This window comes from Perna viridis, chromosome 14 (assembly GCF_037379345.1).
Source record: "Perna viridis isolate PV_CMFRI_1.1 ecotype Kerala chromosome 14, ASM3737934v1, whole genome shotgun sequence".
Taxonomy (NCBI): Eukaryota; Metazoa; Mollusca; class Bivalvia; order Mytilida; family Mytilidae; genus Perna; species Perna viridis.
Window position 1 is genome coordinate 19,639,050 of NC_142458.1, and position 15,743 is coordinate 19,654,792.

Consider the following 15,743-nt stretch of genomic DNA (forward strand, 5'->3'; position numbering starts at 1 on the left):
TGTATCTTTAGGCAAATTGAAATAATTAATGATGAGAGGACTTGACATACATTTGGCTTGAGTGCAGGAGGTCATAGTGCAATTTTCATCTGAGTCATACCAGTGACTTTAAAACTGGTAGTTACAACTTTTCTTACATGCATATAGCATATGGGAGATAGTGTTACTTAAAGTAAGATTAGAAGTAAGAATAATGTTTTAAACTGTTAGGCTAAATAAAATTAATTGCCTGTAGGAGATTCTCATCCCCTACTGCTCCTAAACTGTTGAAAAAAAAATTTGACAGGAATTTCAAAATCAGGATTCTTTCCCCCATCAGTTTCTAATATTGAGATACTATAACACACAGATCGTTCATTTCTTTGGTGATTAAAACAATGTTTCTTCTCGGAAAATGTTGTGGCTATGGATTTTATTAGAACATACACATACTTCAAATAAATAAAATTAGGCTAGCAATATCTGTTAAGAAATCAAATCTAAATCCTACCAAAGATATTTTTGTGATGGTTGGATGAGAATCTACCATTTAGGTTTACTTAGGCTTACTTCTTGCACAATAAGATCAAACTCAGCTAGTGGTACTAGTAAAAAGTATGGGTCTGTTTAATTTGGCATTCATTCTCACCCTGAAATGTGTGAAAAATATCTGCCATAGAATATAAAAGTAGAATCAATCAATTGATTACACTTACATGTACTGGTTATTGCATATACTTGTACATCATTCTAGCTGTGGCCTTTTTCATTTAGTTGTTTTTCGTAAATTTCTGGGTGGTTTTCTGTCTTTGTTTTTTTATATATGTCCATCAGAGAAGGATCTTTATTATTATATACAAATGTTGTTGGATGGTTAAAAAGTCTGTTTACTTTTGTAGAAAATTCCTGTTTCAGTTTCTGAGTTTTGAGACTTTATTACAAAAGGGGGAGAATCAATATTTTACATGCTATCCAATATTTTTGAAATGGCATTTTGGATTTACTTCATACCACACACAGTTATCGGTCACAGTTATTTTAATGTCAGTATACATTTTGGTGAAATTATTATTTTTCTTTTTCAGGTTATAGACTTTTTCTTATGTTTAGGGGAACTTTGTTACATGTAATAGAAGTTGACCATACTGAACTAAACTTCTTTGTAAATTTAACTGTTGGTTGAAGATGATAATAATTACCTTTTATTATTATGTTTTGTTAATAGAAATGTATGTAATAGTGTGAACCTTCCTTCTTTTTGAGGTTCTAACCTTCCAATCACTGATGTAATGTCTTGTTTGTCAATGCTTAACTCTTACTTATTTTTTCTTGGATTTTTCAGAAAATACATCTTTTATTAGTATGTACATGAACCATCACAGTCACCAACAGTTTTTCATTCTGTATCTTGAACAATATTTAATGGAATCTTTTAAAATTTAGATTCATTTTTTTAATCATTAGAAAGGCTTCTGCCAACTTTCATAATTTTTCACTATTTTCATTTTTGAGTTGTAGAACTTTATATAGCAAAAAAGGATGTTGAGTTTGAACCTGCACTGTGGTAATTGTTCAATGTTAACAGTTTCAGGAGTAAATGTTTATCAATTCAAAAGCCCTTACACATACTTGAATGCAAAATTTGGTAAAATTGAAAATTGCAGGGGTATCAGATGGAAACTGCTGCATAATCCCTACTTCGAAAGCACTGCATGCATATGCATGACCATATATCTGGAATAGTCAAAGGGAGGTAACCTTAATTGATTTAAACGTTTCATTAATATAATTTTAGGTACGTTTGTGACTTTTCTTTTTGATTTGATGGCATTTTAAATCTAAAATTCAGTCTTCACAATATACATTTAATTAATCAATTAAACATGATGGCCATAACTGCAGCCTGGTGAATCTAGTCCTCTTCTACAGCAGGCCCATTTATACACAACATGAGCCAATTTTCCAGTAACGTCATATTGTTCTGTTATTTCACGCCCTTTTGGATGGAAACGGCAAGATTTGTTAGAATTGTCTTTAGGTTTAAATAGTTTCTGACAACGCAAGCACTGAGCAACCGCCATTTTAGAATTTCCATTTTTGCTGGAATAGATATGTGACTGTAGTCTAGCCTTATAAGCAGCAGATTCATCAAGAGGATTTGGATATCCCTTCAACCAATCCCCTTCTACATAGGTCCTCTGACGGGAACTTAGTGGAGCACTTAGGTGTTTAAGAGCCCGTCTAGGACTGGAGGTTTGACTTTCTGCAGTTTTAGGTACTTGTATATTTGTCTCATTTTTCACTTCATTTAAATGAAAGTTAGCACCTGTGTTTACTTCATTGTACTTTTTTACTACATCCTGTAGTTTTCTAAGATGCATTTTAACATTGTCTAACTCTGTGGTCAGCCATTTGACCTCGTTTTCTTTATCTGTAAGTTTAGTCTGGGTAGTTTCCTTTTCCCAATGTGCCTTTGCCACTGCATTTTTCAAGTATTCAATATCACGATCTGAGTATTTCAGTAGTTTATCTTGTGGCTCAGATTCATCCATCTCATCAATGATCCCTGCCATTTGCTTGAGATTTATAATTCTATATTTTAAATCATCTAGCATGTCTTCTATTGAAACTTTTTCCTCCTCAGACTTATTGTCTAGTTTCAAATTTGTATGGCTTAGTTTACGCTTACTGAAATGAAGCATATCCATAAGATTTTGAAGTGAGACTTGGTTCGCTAACATTTCTTTATGCTGCCTTTCAATTTGATTCATGGCAGCATCAGTTTTGTCTTTCCATTGATTGCGTTCAGCTTGCAGAAGTTTACACAAAGAAGTTTCAATATTTTCAGGGGAGATAACTCCATTTTTTCCAAATTTCATAAGTTTTGTGACAGTATGTATGATATCATCATCCACTTGTATTATGTCTTCCTCATGATCATCAGAAGACAGTGATTGGTCCATGGCATCTTGTTCCATGTATATGGATAACTTTCTTGTTCTGCTTTCCATCACTATTCATAAACTTCTGAAAATATAAAATGAATATTTATCATTTTAGGGATATATTTTTTGTATTTTTTTTCTTACACATTTTACATCAGCATTTGAATAATAATTTTGCAATTTTATAGCAGACCATGTATCATTGTCTTATAATTAATAATTTAAATTAGGCTTGTCGACTACAAAGCTCTGTTTTTCCACAGATTTCCTCAAAACTTTGGTGAATGGTTATTAGCCATAAATATCATGGATGGGATTGATTTGCAGAGAAATTGGTCGAGTAAGATATTTTTGTTTTTGGTATTGGGTTTTAGTAAAAATTGAATGCTTTAGGCATATCACATGGATAGTGCTCCATTTATTTTATTTTTTACCAATTTTTCAAATGTCATGGAATGCGTTGTAACATTGAAGAGAATACCAGTATGGGCATGTGCAGTATTGTGAATGTTCTTACAAAGGCTCCTTAATGAATGTTTTATGTTCCTGTCCCAGGACTCCAAAACTTAAAAGAAATGATTCAGGCTGATAATATCCTTAACTGTTCTGTCTTGAAAGTCTATGATTCATGAGACTATGATTGGAGTCACCATTTAATTTTCAGTTAAAAATATTCTCAGATTTTTTAAATTTTTATGTTTTTTAGGGCCAGTGTCAGAGGTATTCATCAGAACTCTGATTAATGTTTGAATAGCTCTTCATCACTTAACTTGATACATGTACATGTATGTGATTTTCCTAGTGCGCTTAATTTCCTTTTAAAACTTAGGGTTCAGTTGGTAAATAATATCCTGAAAATATATAAGTACGAAAGTTTTCTAGTAACACAGCTTTCTGTGTAAATAAAATATCATATCAGTGACTACTTTTTTCTACTGTATGTTTTCTTCCAATTTTCTCCAATTTCTGCTTTTTTGCTTCATAACTGTGTCTTTTAAAACACAAAAGAGATTCCTCTGGTTATTTTGAAATTAAGTAGACAATATGACTCAAAAATAGGTTTTACACAATACGAGTTCAAGATTTTTACTCAAAATATTTGTGTTTGAGCTAAAAAAAAATGTTAATTGTTCAAACAAAATGGAAATGGAGTTGATAAAAAAGACCAAACAAAGCAAATGAATATTTTGATACTCAGCAGCACAGAAAAAATAAGAAACATTTGTAGAAATCAATGAACTGTTTTTAACACTTACCATGTAAACAGTTTTCCATTGAGGCAGAGACTTTGTAATATTACATAGAAGATCAGTTATAGAGGATTAGTTTCTAATGTGTATTAAAATCAAGGTGTAAAATGTGTTGTTTTAAGTATTACTCCAGCTAAACACCATGCAAAGTAAGTAAAGTGAATGAGTACAAAGTTTTGAGTTTACATGGGTGATGGAGGGGATAATGTAACCTTGTCAATCAATTTATTTTGTACTTAGTTTATAGTGTTCATGTGGACAATTGACGAATTAATATTAAATCTCAAATACATGTATCATCTATTTATAGCTAGTGTGTTATGAATAAACTAAGAAATGTATGTTTGATTGGCAGGGAAAAATGATAATACATCTTATTATTCATAAATAACATAGATCCAGAAAAGATTCAGAAACAAATAATTAAAAGACAAATTTGAAAATATAAACAAATTTATGGATTTTTTTAATGTAACTAATTTTGTTATTGTTGTTTTGTTTTTCGTTTTTGATTATTGTCTCATCTCTAAATACCATATTTTATGAAAACTTCATTCAATACATGTATTTTCAATATGAAAAAAAAACAGACTTTGAATTTGCTTAATTTCTTACATAAATTGCTGCATGTCATTTAGAATGGATTTTATTTAAGTCGTAAGTAGACGCTATTAGATTAAGAAAATCCCTGGGATTTAAGTGCAGTCGAGGAAGATCATATAATGCATGAAGTTTGTATTATATGGCTTAATTCATGGAGATATAGGAACAATTTTTAAGTCTTTTTTACTTAGAATAGTCATGTACAGCTGATTTAGATAGCACTTAAAGATACTGTTTAATGTTTCAATGGGTACAGGATGTTTAACATCCACATAACATGGAGTATTGTTCTAATACAGAACATGCCAGTATTATTGAATAATAGACTTTGACAAGGAGCAAACTGTCACATAATACATGTATATCTGTCTGGCATACTACATGTATATCTGTCTGGAAGATGTTTGTTTTGATTCTTTTATTCAATTTTTTCTATACATTGTACAGATTACATATAAGGGCTGTTCCATTAAAAGACATGAGGTACCCATGCTTTTTCACTATGTGAGCCACCGTTAGAAGTTCTATTGATATTTTGTATTAAACTGTATATTTGTCAACTTGAACACCCAGCAATATACGAAGAATAAAAGTGCCTACTCCTCATATGTTCTACTGGAACAGCCATATTAAATAAATGCAAAACTTGTCAGTTTCATGAAATCATAGACCAGGGCTGAGACCATTAATAACTAAGTCATCTTTGGACATCAAACAGGAATAAATTAAATATGTATATATATCATCATGTAGCCAAATACCTCAGTTATACAATGGTATCACAAAACTTATGGCTATTTAGTAAGATGTAAAATGTATACCCCTACCTTGCCGAAAAATCTCTTAAATTGACATATAAATTCAAGGCTACAATCAATTTATAATTAAACAGGGATGATTTTTTTCCACGTTTTAGCGGAATTCCTCTATTTCAAATCTGGAGTTACTGTTACCATTCTTTTTTTTACTGTATATTTACATCCAATTTTGCCAATGCCCTCTGTGTTTGTAGACCTTCTAAAATCACCCCCTGATTAAAACAACTAAATATATACAACAACTTTTATATTATTGTAAAAAGGCAAATTTTCAGAATTTCAGGTTTCCTCTATTTCACTTGTTTGCCCATTGTGATAAATCCCATAGTGCAAACAAGCTTTTATATGATATGGTACTTTTACATATAGCGTCTAAGCTTCCAAATGAGCCCAAGTAATATGTATTTGAAAGTTCCACTTTTAGCAATATTTGATGAATTCTTACTAAGAAAATTGCCACACATCATCAAAAGAACTTTTGGGGTACCATTTGAAAGCTGAAACATTGGGCTGCCTGATGATACCTTTATATGAAATTTACTTTTCTGTAGAAAGTTGATAGTTGAAGAATAAAAAAACACAAATTTTGGATTTTAAATTGGATGATCAGGGATGTTTTTTTTCTGCTTCTTAGCGGAATTCCGCTTATTGAAATCCGGATTTTACCGTTACAATTCTTTTTTTTTACTATTTATTTATTTCCAACTTTACCAATTTCCATTTTGTTTGATGACCTCGTAAAATTGTCCCTTAACTAAGTATAAAAATTGGCATACAAATATAGATATGCCTCAATTTATTTTTTGGTGACAAGTTGATTTGTAAATTGTAGGTATTGAGGTGCCTGAAAATCATATTTGAATTGATGAGTGGAGGTGAATAGGGCGTTATCTTGAGCCATGTACTATTTCAAAACTATATGAAATTGATCTTCAGGAATGATGTTTTGTTCGGCCCATCTTCAAAAACTATGGAAAGATTGAAGTATTTTAAAACTAGTAACCTATTAATGAAAATCATATTGGAAATCAATGAAGTGTTTTATCTAATTAAATGTCCTGAAAGTGTATAATGTTACAATGGTCTTTGTTTTTTCACCTTTAGTATGTCTTTGTTGATATTGATATTCAATTCTGTTTTAAACTTCAACAGTAAGTGAATCTAATCAAACCAGACAGCTATGACAATTTTCATTTGATAATTTTTATGGTTTTTGATTTGTAATGTGCCATTTGGAAGAGAGACGTAATATTTTGGTACATACATTTGGGCCCAGTTTCATAAGAATAGTTGAGATTTTCCTCAAATTTTTGAATTTTTCCTTAAATATAAAAGTCTGTGTCCCTGGATCACATTCTTTTGATTTCTGCTAGACTCTTAGTTCCCTTGATACTAACTAGTGAGACCTGTATATCTTTTACGTTCTTCAGACTTTCTGGCTAATGGCCTTTTTTTGCAGCATGTCGGAAATGAATAAAGTATCTGAATTTTAATGATTATTTAAGACCATATAAAAGACCAACTTTAGTGAAGAAGATACGAAAATACTGAACTTTGTATGGGAATCTCTGAAAATGTGACTTCCTGTCAGACTGAAATACTTCCAAGCAATGACTTCATTTTGCATTAAATACTGTTATGAGGACTTCATCCTCTATTACAGATCATTTATTATTATATATTTGTGTTTTATTTTGTAGATTTTGATTAGTCAGAAAATTAATTTCCTCTTTATAAACTGTCAGCTCGAGCAAGCAATGATATTTATATATTTAGAGTTAACATATTACCTAATAAAACCTACCTGTACTTTTCTCTCACTCCCAAATCATAAAGTTTATGACAAAGTCCATCTAGTTATCATTACCATTTGGAATATTAAGATGCTCGTTAATATGAAGTTCCTATATGTTATCTCTCACAGCTGTCCTACTGCTTTGAAAAATTATTTTGTCTTTTCACAACATTATATTGTAAACCACAGTTCATTAAATCCTTTTTGCCCCGAGTTAGTTTCTCACCATTCAATTTAAGTTCCAGTATTGGTGGTCAATTGTAATAAAGAAAATTAAAACAACAAAATTACATATTTTGCATTGGAATGTCAACAAAAAATAGACTTATTCTTTAACTACTATAGTTAATTATTTAATCTTAGTCTGTTATTTCAATGTTTAAAGTTCATGGTGTATTATATATAACAGGTCTTTTGAATTATTTTGAGCTTTAGATTGTTAAGTAAGACAACCACTAATCTGTCTTGGTTGACTTGGATTGTATTGTTCTATTTTGAATTTGTCATGTTGTTTAAAAAGGTTGGTAATTAAAGGTGTCGTGGCTTGATTGATATTTATCTTTGATATCATATGATAACCTGATTCATATGTTGGAGTTTTTATAGTATTTTTTTTTAAATTGTCTATTATGATTGGAAATTAAAGAAATATGCTTGCTATCTATTGCTTTACTGTATCTTTTAACTTACATCAAGTTCAGAACTGTTGACAGTATACTGTCCAATTTTACTAGTTTTAATAATATCAAAGCATGTTTATTTCCCATAATGATGGCTATTCATCACTTTTTAGCTCTTGTGGTCATAATCCATGTGAGCTATTACTATCATTTGGCGACCATCATCCTGGATGTCAGTATTTACAAACATCTTCTCTGGACTACTGGACAGAATCCAATGAAACTCAATATCATTATTCTTGATTGCATCTTGTACAAAGGAATATAAGATATCCACTGTATATAATCTGTCTTGGTTGACCAGGAATGTATTGTTCTATTTTGAATTTGTCATGTTGTTTTATCATATTGACAATTAAAGGTGTTGTTGGTTGATTTGATATACACCTTTGATGATAACCTGATTCTTAGTTGGATTTTTGATAGTATGATTTGAGCTAGAATTGCTAAAATATGTTAGAAGTACATTTTACTTTTCACAGCTCTATTGAATCCTTTATAATTGTCAATATTTGTGAGATTTTTTGACAGTAGAACTCCAGATTTGATGACTGCAGTTTTTCAAAGCATTTTTATTTCTCATTACCGGTGGTTTTTGCATTTAAAATTTATAAATTACCTGTTGTGTTAATATGCATTTGAAATAGACAAAGTAAATAATGTTTTGTGAATGAGGTCAAACTGCAGTTTGAAGAAATAAACTAGTTGTAAATTGTAAATCTCCACATTTTCTCCTAGTTGGGGGAAATTATTTATAGGGGAAAGATACTGCTTGTGGCACTAACAATTGTTTCAAATCTTGCTGAAACAGAAAAAACAAATCAGTTATGTTTGGTTTTTTTTTTTGTCACAAAACCAATGTAAAATCTACCCGTATACAGATGAAAAACAGAAAACTCAACTTTGGCCTAAAATAAAATAAGATGGGATAAGATAGCTTTATTTGCAATCATGTACACTCACAAGTTGTAAAAAATAATGCAATATTTATAATGATTAATAAAGAATAAAAGATGCACAAACAGAATACAATCATGAATTTCAATGGAAGTGGGAATGCAGTCAGTCTTCAAGGATTGTTCCCCTTTGTATATTATTGTCTACTATCATCATTGTGTTTTAATTTTACTGGTTACAGTATATGTTTTTTTAATTAGCTTTTTAACAATTAAGCCTTGTATTGAACCTTTAGGCATTAATAAACAATTCTGGCAAATTATTAGAATATGTTTAGTATACATGCACACTTCATATAATACAGTACTTATTCTAGGGCTGACCCATTTTAAGATATGAGGTAACCAGGGAAGGTGCTTTTTCACTATGTGCGCCATCTATAGAAGTTATATTGATGATTTGTATTAAACTTTATATTTTGTCAAGATACCTGAACATCCACCAATATTCAAATAATAAAAGTGCCTTTCCTTGGACCTTCATATGTTTTACTGGAACAGCCCCCTCCTTGGACCTTCATATGTTTTACTGGAACAGCCCTTACATATAATGTTGATCATACAATTTTTTCCCAAACCTGTCAGGACTTCAGGTTTTTCTTCCATTTATTCTAATAAATTTAAGTTAAAAAAATAAGCAATTTAGAAATAATTATCACAATATAATTATTATAAATAATATAATTATAATAGATTCCAGTATCAAGTATCCCTTATACACCAAAATAATTAAAAGCTATCAAATCGAACAAAAATAATTAAGAGTTTATTACAAATTTCAAACACAACTAATAGTACAATTAAATTACAAATTAAAATAAGAAATTGAACAATTTTTAGAACAATAAAAAAAAAAAAATGAAAATTAGGAGTCATTGTACACTTTTGACTTTGTGCTTATACTCTGTTTACAGAAAAACTAGTGGACAGTATGTCATTGACTTGAGTATCATGAGGTTTCTAAGCCAAAAGCTGACTTCTTTCCTAAAATTTTGTACTCAGTTTTTAATATATCATATTTTTATTAGGACTATTTTAGAAAAAGTGTAAGTTGTACAGTACATTTCATTGTACTACACCACCCATAGAATTAAACAAAATTGTCATAACATTAAATTACTACATTTTTGTATATTTATATACATACATATAGTTGAAATTTAAAAAAAAAAATCCTAGGTACCATTTAAATAATGAAATAAATAATAGCAAATTAACACACAAGATCATAATGTTCACTTTGAGCGCTTTAACCTTTTGGCTCTTCAGACAGTTCATGAATGTTAACCACAACTTTCTATAATGATTATATACTACCTCTGATAGGTTACTGTTGTATGGGGTGGATGTATAGTAAAGAGAATTTGAATAGAATATTAAAACTACTAAAGAGTGCAACTAGATTGATATTAGATGCCAATCACATGTCATCCTCTTTCCCATTATCAAAACTTTAAAAAATGTTTTGCCTTAAAATCAACACACTTTACACCCACTGAAATAACCTGCCAAATGGTACATTGAAGGAAGGAGCTTGAGAATAGTAAAAAAAAAATAAGTTCCTCTCAATTTTAAAGTACATGTACTAAAATTAAAATGCCAAAATACTAATCACACAACTGAGAAATGTACATCAAAACCAATACTAAAAGGTAAAATTTAAGTAAATTACAGCTCTTGAATGGTATAAACTTCCCATTTACACCATGTACAGTCCCCCATTCCCCATAGAATAATGTTTGTCCCCTGGCACACTGCAAACAGGGACAGGAATACCACTCTGTCACACTTGTTTTTGTGGAAGCAGCTCCTCAAAAACTGCTTACTGAATTTTGTTCCAATTTTGTAAGATTGTTAGTTGTTGATGCTTCACTATAGAAACACTTTGATGACGCAAATCCTTGGAAACCACACAAGAGATTTTGTTAAAATTTTGTACGATCATTAAAGTCATCATATGTACTCAGGTTGATCATGTTGCACTGCCATTTTTAGCTTACCTAGTCGAAGGCCATGAACGCTATTGCCATCACTTGGTGTCCGTAGTCGTCCTCCGTCATCGTTAACAATTTTTCAAATCTCTCTTCCTCTGACATTACTTGACCAATTGAAACCAAACTTGGTATAAATGTTCTTTAGGGTCTCCTGCATAGAACTGATGTGGGGATTTTTTATCCTTGGAAAAAGAATTGGTGGCTGTTAGTAAAAATAGAACATAGGGTTCAGACAATAGTTCTTTTTTCACATATATCCAAAACCGTTAGTTTTAGTCAAATTCAGACATTGGGTAAAAGTGTTAAGCGTGATAAGATTCATCTGTGGTCAGAATTTTCATTTTAATCTAATAAGCCATGTTTGAGTTATTGCCCTTTTTTGACATTTTTTTTTTCTTTTTTGTATTGTATTTCTTTCAAAAATCTTCTCTGGACACTACTTAACCAATTGGAACCTTACTTGGTATGAATGTTCCTTGAGGTATACTGCAGATAACTGATATGTGGATTTTTGATTTGTTGAAAAACATGGCCACCGTTACTAAAATAGAACATAGGGGTCAGACAGTAGTTTTTCGCATACATTTTCAAAATCACTAGGTTTAGCCAAACACATCCAATTGCTAAAATGATCCTTATAATAGTGCCTTCAAAATTCTGCTGGGATTAAAGTTGTCAGGCGACTCCTTGTATGCCAGTGAAAGATGAGAAATGATGTTTTATTTTCCTTATTATGTTCTTTTTTGTACAGTTTTCAGCCAATATCTTGAAAAACTATAATAGATAGAAAGAAACTTTCAATTTCTGAAATGATACTTATAATAAGTCCTACCAATGTCTTCTTGAGTCAAAAATGTTTGACATCTTGTTAAATTTAATAGCCCTTGAAAGACAAACTTTAACCTGGTGAGCATTTCAGTCTCCTGGGAGCCTCTTGTTATTCAACCAATTTTACAGGAGTTTGTTTTATTCGTAGTATCTCATAAGCCGTTATCGGTGGGCATCTTTTATGATAACTTTGTTCTTTTATTAATGTGTAATATGTAAAGTAAATGATGGCAATACTTTAAAAAATATTTTTTGTTGTTGCTGTCTCATGGAGACTTAAATTTCAATACACTTATAAATATAGAAGTAACAATGATACATCTGAATCTTTATCAAATTATTTCAAATGAAGTCATCTGAAACTTTTCTTTATGCAATATGACAGAGCATATTTTATGTTATATAAGATATAAACAATGACTTATAAAATAGAGCAAACATCACACTGTAAGATGAAGAACTTTTTTAAAAGAAAATCTAACATAATAACATAAAAATGTTCCACTGAAAAGGTTGGTTTGGTGAGTGCAAAACGGAAGTGAAAGTAAGGAAAATGGCTATTTATAGTTCAAGACTACTTTTCTGTCCGATCTTCGTGGACTCACTCAATTTTCTTTGCGGGAAATTATTTTTTCACATGTCCTTAGAAATGCTACATAAGTGAGTTTTATTGAATCAATTTACATATTTTTTTTTAAATCCTAAAAATATGCACTTCACTATAGAAGTCTATGGGAAAATTAATACGATACTGAGACCAGAAAGTTCACTGTAATTTGATTGTAAAGGAGATTTTAGTAACATAATCACAATTTATTGGCCAGATTGCCTCTAATTAACAGCAGATAGTCCATATTTAGTTATTGCATAGAATTAGTCAAAAGTTCTCTTAATTAATTTTGATTATAATTGTTTAAGGACATTCAAGATTTGTATGAATACTCTTTTGTGGATGCAAATGACTCAGCTTTATGTCACAAGGAAATGAAAATAAAACAGATTGGAAATAACTAATGAGAAAATAAGCAAATATCAAATACATGTTCATGTATCACATATTATCAGGACTGATAATAAGATACAGGTGTAAAGTTCTGACCCACTAATTTATATAATTGGTACATTATTACATGTTCAAATAGGAGAAAGAATTATGTTAACTTCTTTTTATTTGTCTATTAGAAACAAGTGGACACAGACTGGTATTGCCCAAGGGGCAAGTATGGATGCAGACTGGTTTTGCCCAAAGAGCAAATTTGATTGAACATACATACGTTTTGTCTTGAACATGTTTGCATTGTCCATTCTCCATTTATTGATATTGATAATTGAATTATGCATATGTTAATAAATATCTACTAACATATGTTATTAAACATCTAAATGGGGAACAAATTCCACAATGGCTTGCCATAACCATAAGACAAGTCATATACATATAACAATGCTTCTTTCTTGAAGGTGTAGTTGCATGAATGTGTTGAAATTGATATGTCATTTTAAGGATTGACCATTTCACTTTATGTAGGTTAGCATGGTAAAATTCTAGACTCTCAGGTTTTTTTTTTAGATTAACAGAAACCAACATTGTGGTATCTGTCAATTACCTGGATGGCCCTAATTTGAAAAAGGTAGGGGTCGTAAACTCAAAATTAAATAGGAGCATTCCTTTAGTAGTTAACACGAAAAACAAGTGAAGGACACGGATGCCATTGAAGATGACGATGCTGTCAGCACCATACCAATATATGACCAAATTTTTTTTTACATATGTAAGGTCTTTGTTTTTACATTAGTCCTACTTAAACAGTTCTCTATCAACGGAGAATAAAATTGCAAAACTGAAAGTTTTCCCACTTACAGTCATGTACTCAACAGCAAACATTCAAAATTCTTTGGAATCAAAATTACAATACGATATATGAAGGACTTTAAGGCTAAATCCATCGATACTGGCTCACAGTTAAAACTTCAAAATCAATATTTCAACTAAATCTTGTATCAAACAATTTATCAACTTCTAAATAGCCAGAAAAATGTTTCCTATACTATAGTACTTGTTTCAGAACCAACAAAACGTGTATCTACATTCAGTACTTCACAACACTGTCACTAACTTTAGAATCACTATTTCATTTAATCCTGTAAATCTTCTTCACAATTTCACAAAACTTAGTTATTTTAAAGTGTATAGTATCAATGTCTTGATACTTAATAAAATCCACACCCTTTTAACAAATTTTTAAGTATGAATGTGATTAAAATTATATTTTTATTTACATGTACAAACTTTACTTTAATAGCAAGAAGTCATACACAAAAATGAGATTTTAGTGTTTTATTTCCACAAAACAGTCGAATTATCTGCTTAAATCAATAATGTCTTAGCTTTATAAGATATACAGATATACAGAAAGTGCTATCGTTTTCAACTTTATTGTTATAGTGTTGTTTAATTAATCCTTTGTAGTGCAACTAAAAATCACACCCAATTTTTATCAGATCAAATAGCCATGGAGCTGAGAGATGTATGACAAAATCTTCATCATGGAAGCTTTTAAAAGATCTTAAAACTAGTTATGATTTAGTTAAGCACTACTGAGGTTGAAGGCAGTTTTTCAAAATTACCCCTCGGAAAAGTTTCTGTTTTTGATACAGGTACTTCATCAGAACATCAATTAAAGGTCCTTATCCTGCTTTCCAATTTCATACCTTCCTTTTCTATATAAATTACTTCATTTGTTTTACAGTTTTATTAAATGTGAAAGGCAACATCTCTGCAGAATAGTTCAGATGCCACATTTCTCAGATTTGTGATACTTGAGTAAGTCCTAGAGGACGAAAGGGCTTGTTCCCACTATCAAATATGCAGCCCGACCAGCAGATAAATACAAAAAGGGTGACCTCAGGTTTCAGGGTGCCTTGCTTTAACTGATTTTTTTTTCAAATAAAATCAAATTTATTATTATTTACTGTTCAGCACTCACTTGACAAATGATGAATCTAATAAATAAACACAAATATCACCATCAAATACTTCTGATTAAATGAAAATAAGGATTTGTACATCCCAATTCCTTATTTCTACTCCATATTTCTACAACTACTTGGATCGAAAGTGAAACTACTGTGACATCGCTAGACAGACATGTTTTTGTATTTATCTCCTGGTCGGGCTACATATTTGATGCTGTGAAAAGAGTATTGTTCTTGGGATACCAATTTTCATGGATTTTGTGGGTAGGCCATAGCACGAAATTTGGTTTCCAATGCAATGAAAACTTCCATAGATGTATATACTTGAAACCTCAAAACCACGAATTCAAGAATCCACAAACCTATGGTTCTTCCCATATCCACAAAAATTGGTATCCTTGAATTAAAGTACTTTCAAAGTTGTGGGAGAAAGCCCCTGTGTCCTGGAGTCAGGCATTGGTTGTACAGTGATGGATCCCTGAAACCCCTTTTGTTGAAAATTTTTGTTAAATTCATGTAAAATTTGGTTGGAAATAAGCAATTAATGGCCTGAAATTCCTGCCTTTTCGAAAACTCAGCATCTGCCCATGCTGTAGTAAGTTGGAAAAAGAATATGCACAATTAGCTGCCACATACTTATTTATGGCAGACCAGTTGTGGGTCTGCTTATGACTAAAATCAAAGTGCTGATGGGGTTGAATCTCGGAAGTCATGAGATATTTATAGCGATTTTAAAAACTTTCTAATCCACTGATGGTAATTTGTTCCTTCTGTATTTCCAAAAAGATTGATTATTTACAACAGGATCAGTGCTTTCATCACTACTAGAACTACACATCCACACAATACTGATGATTCAAAATTTCAATTTAGATTTTGTTTCATTTTTTTTTTGTTGCTTTGTTTCATTTCGTTTTTA

General features: G+C 30.8%; 2 protein-coding genes across 4 annotated transcripts in view; one reads left to right on the forward strand and one right to left on the reverse strand.

Moving 5' to 3' along the window:
* Positions 1-15,743, forward strand: part of LOC148598537 (uncharacterized) — a 165,069-nt gene that overhangs the window by 70,661 nt on the left and 78,665 nt on the right. The window lies entirely within an intron of this gene.
* On the reverse strand, positions 1,831-7,811 carry LOC148598543 (uncharacterized). Of its 2 annotated transcripts, none has more exons than XM_088561629.1 (2): positions 7,400-7,811; positions 1,831-3,006 (listed from the first exon to the last, which is right to left on the reverse strand). In XM_088561629.1, the coding sequence occupies exon 2, from the start codon at positions 2,988-2,990 to the stop codon at positions 1,857-1,859; it is 1,134 nt and encodes a 377-aa protein (XP_088417755.1). In that variant the 5' UTR covers positions 2,991-3,006; positions 7,400-7,811; the 3' UTR covers positions 1,831-1,856. The 2 variants fall into 2 exon arrangements, with proteins under 2 accessions (XP_088417755.1, XP_088417756.1); XM_088561630.1 differs by lacking the exon at positions 7,400-7,811 and adding an exon at positions 4,181-4,271.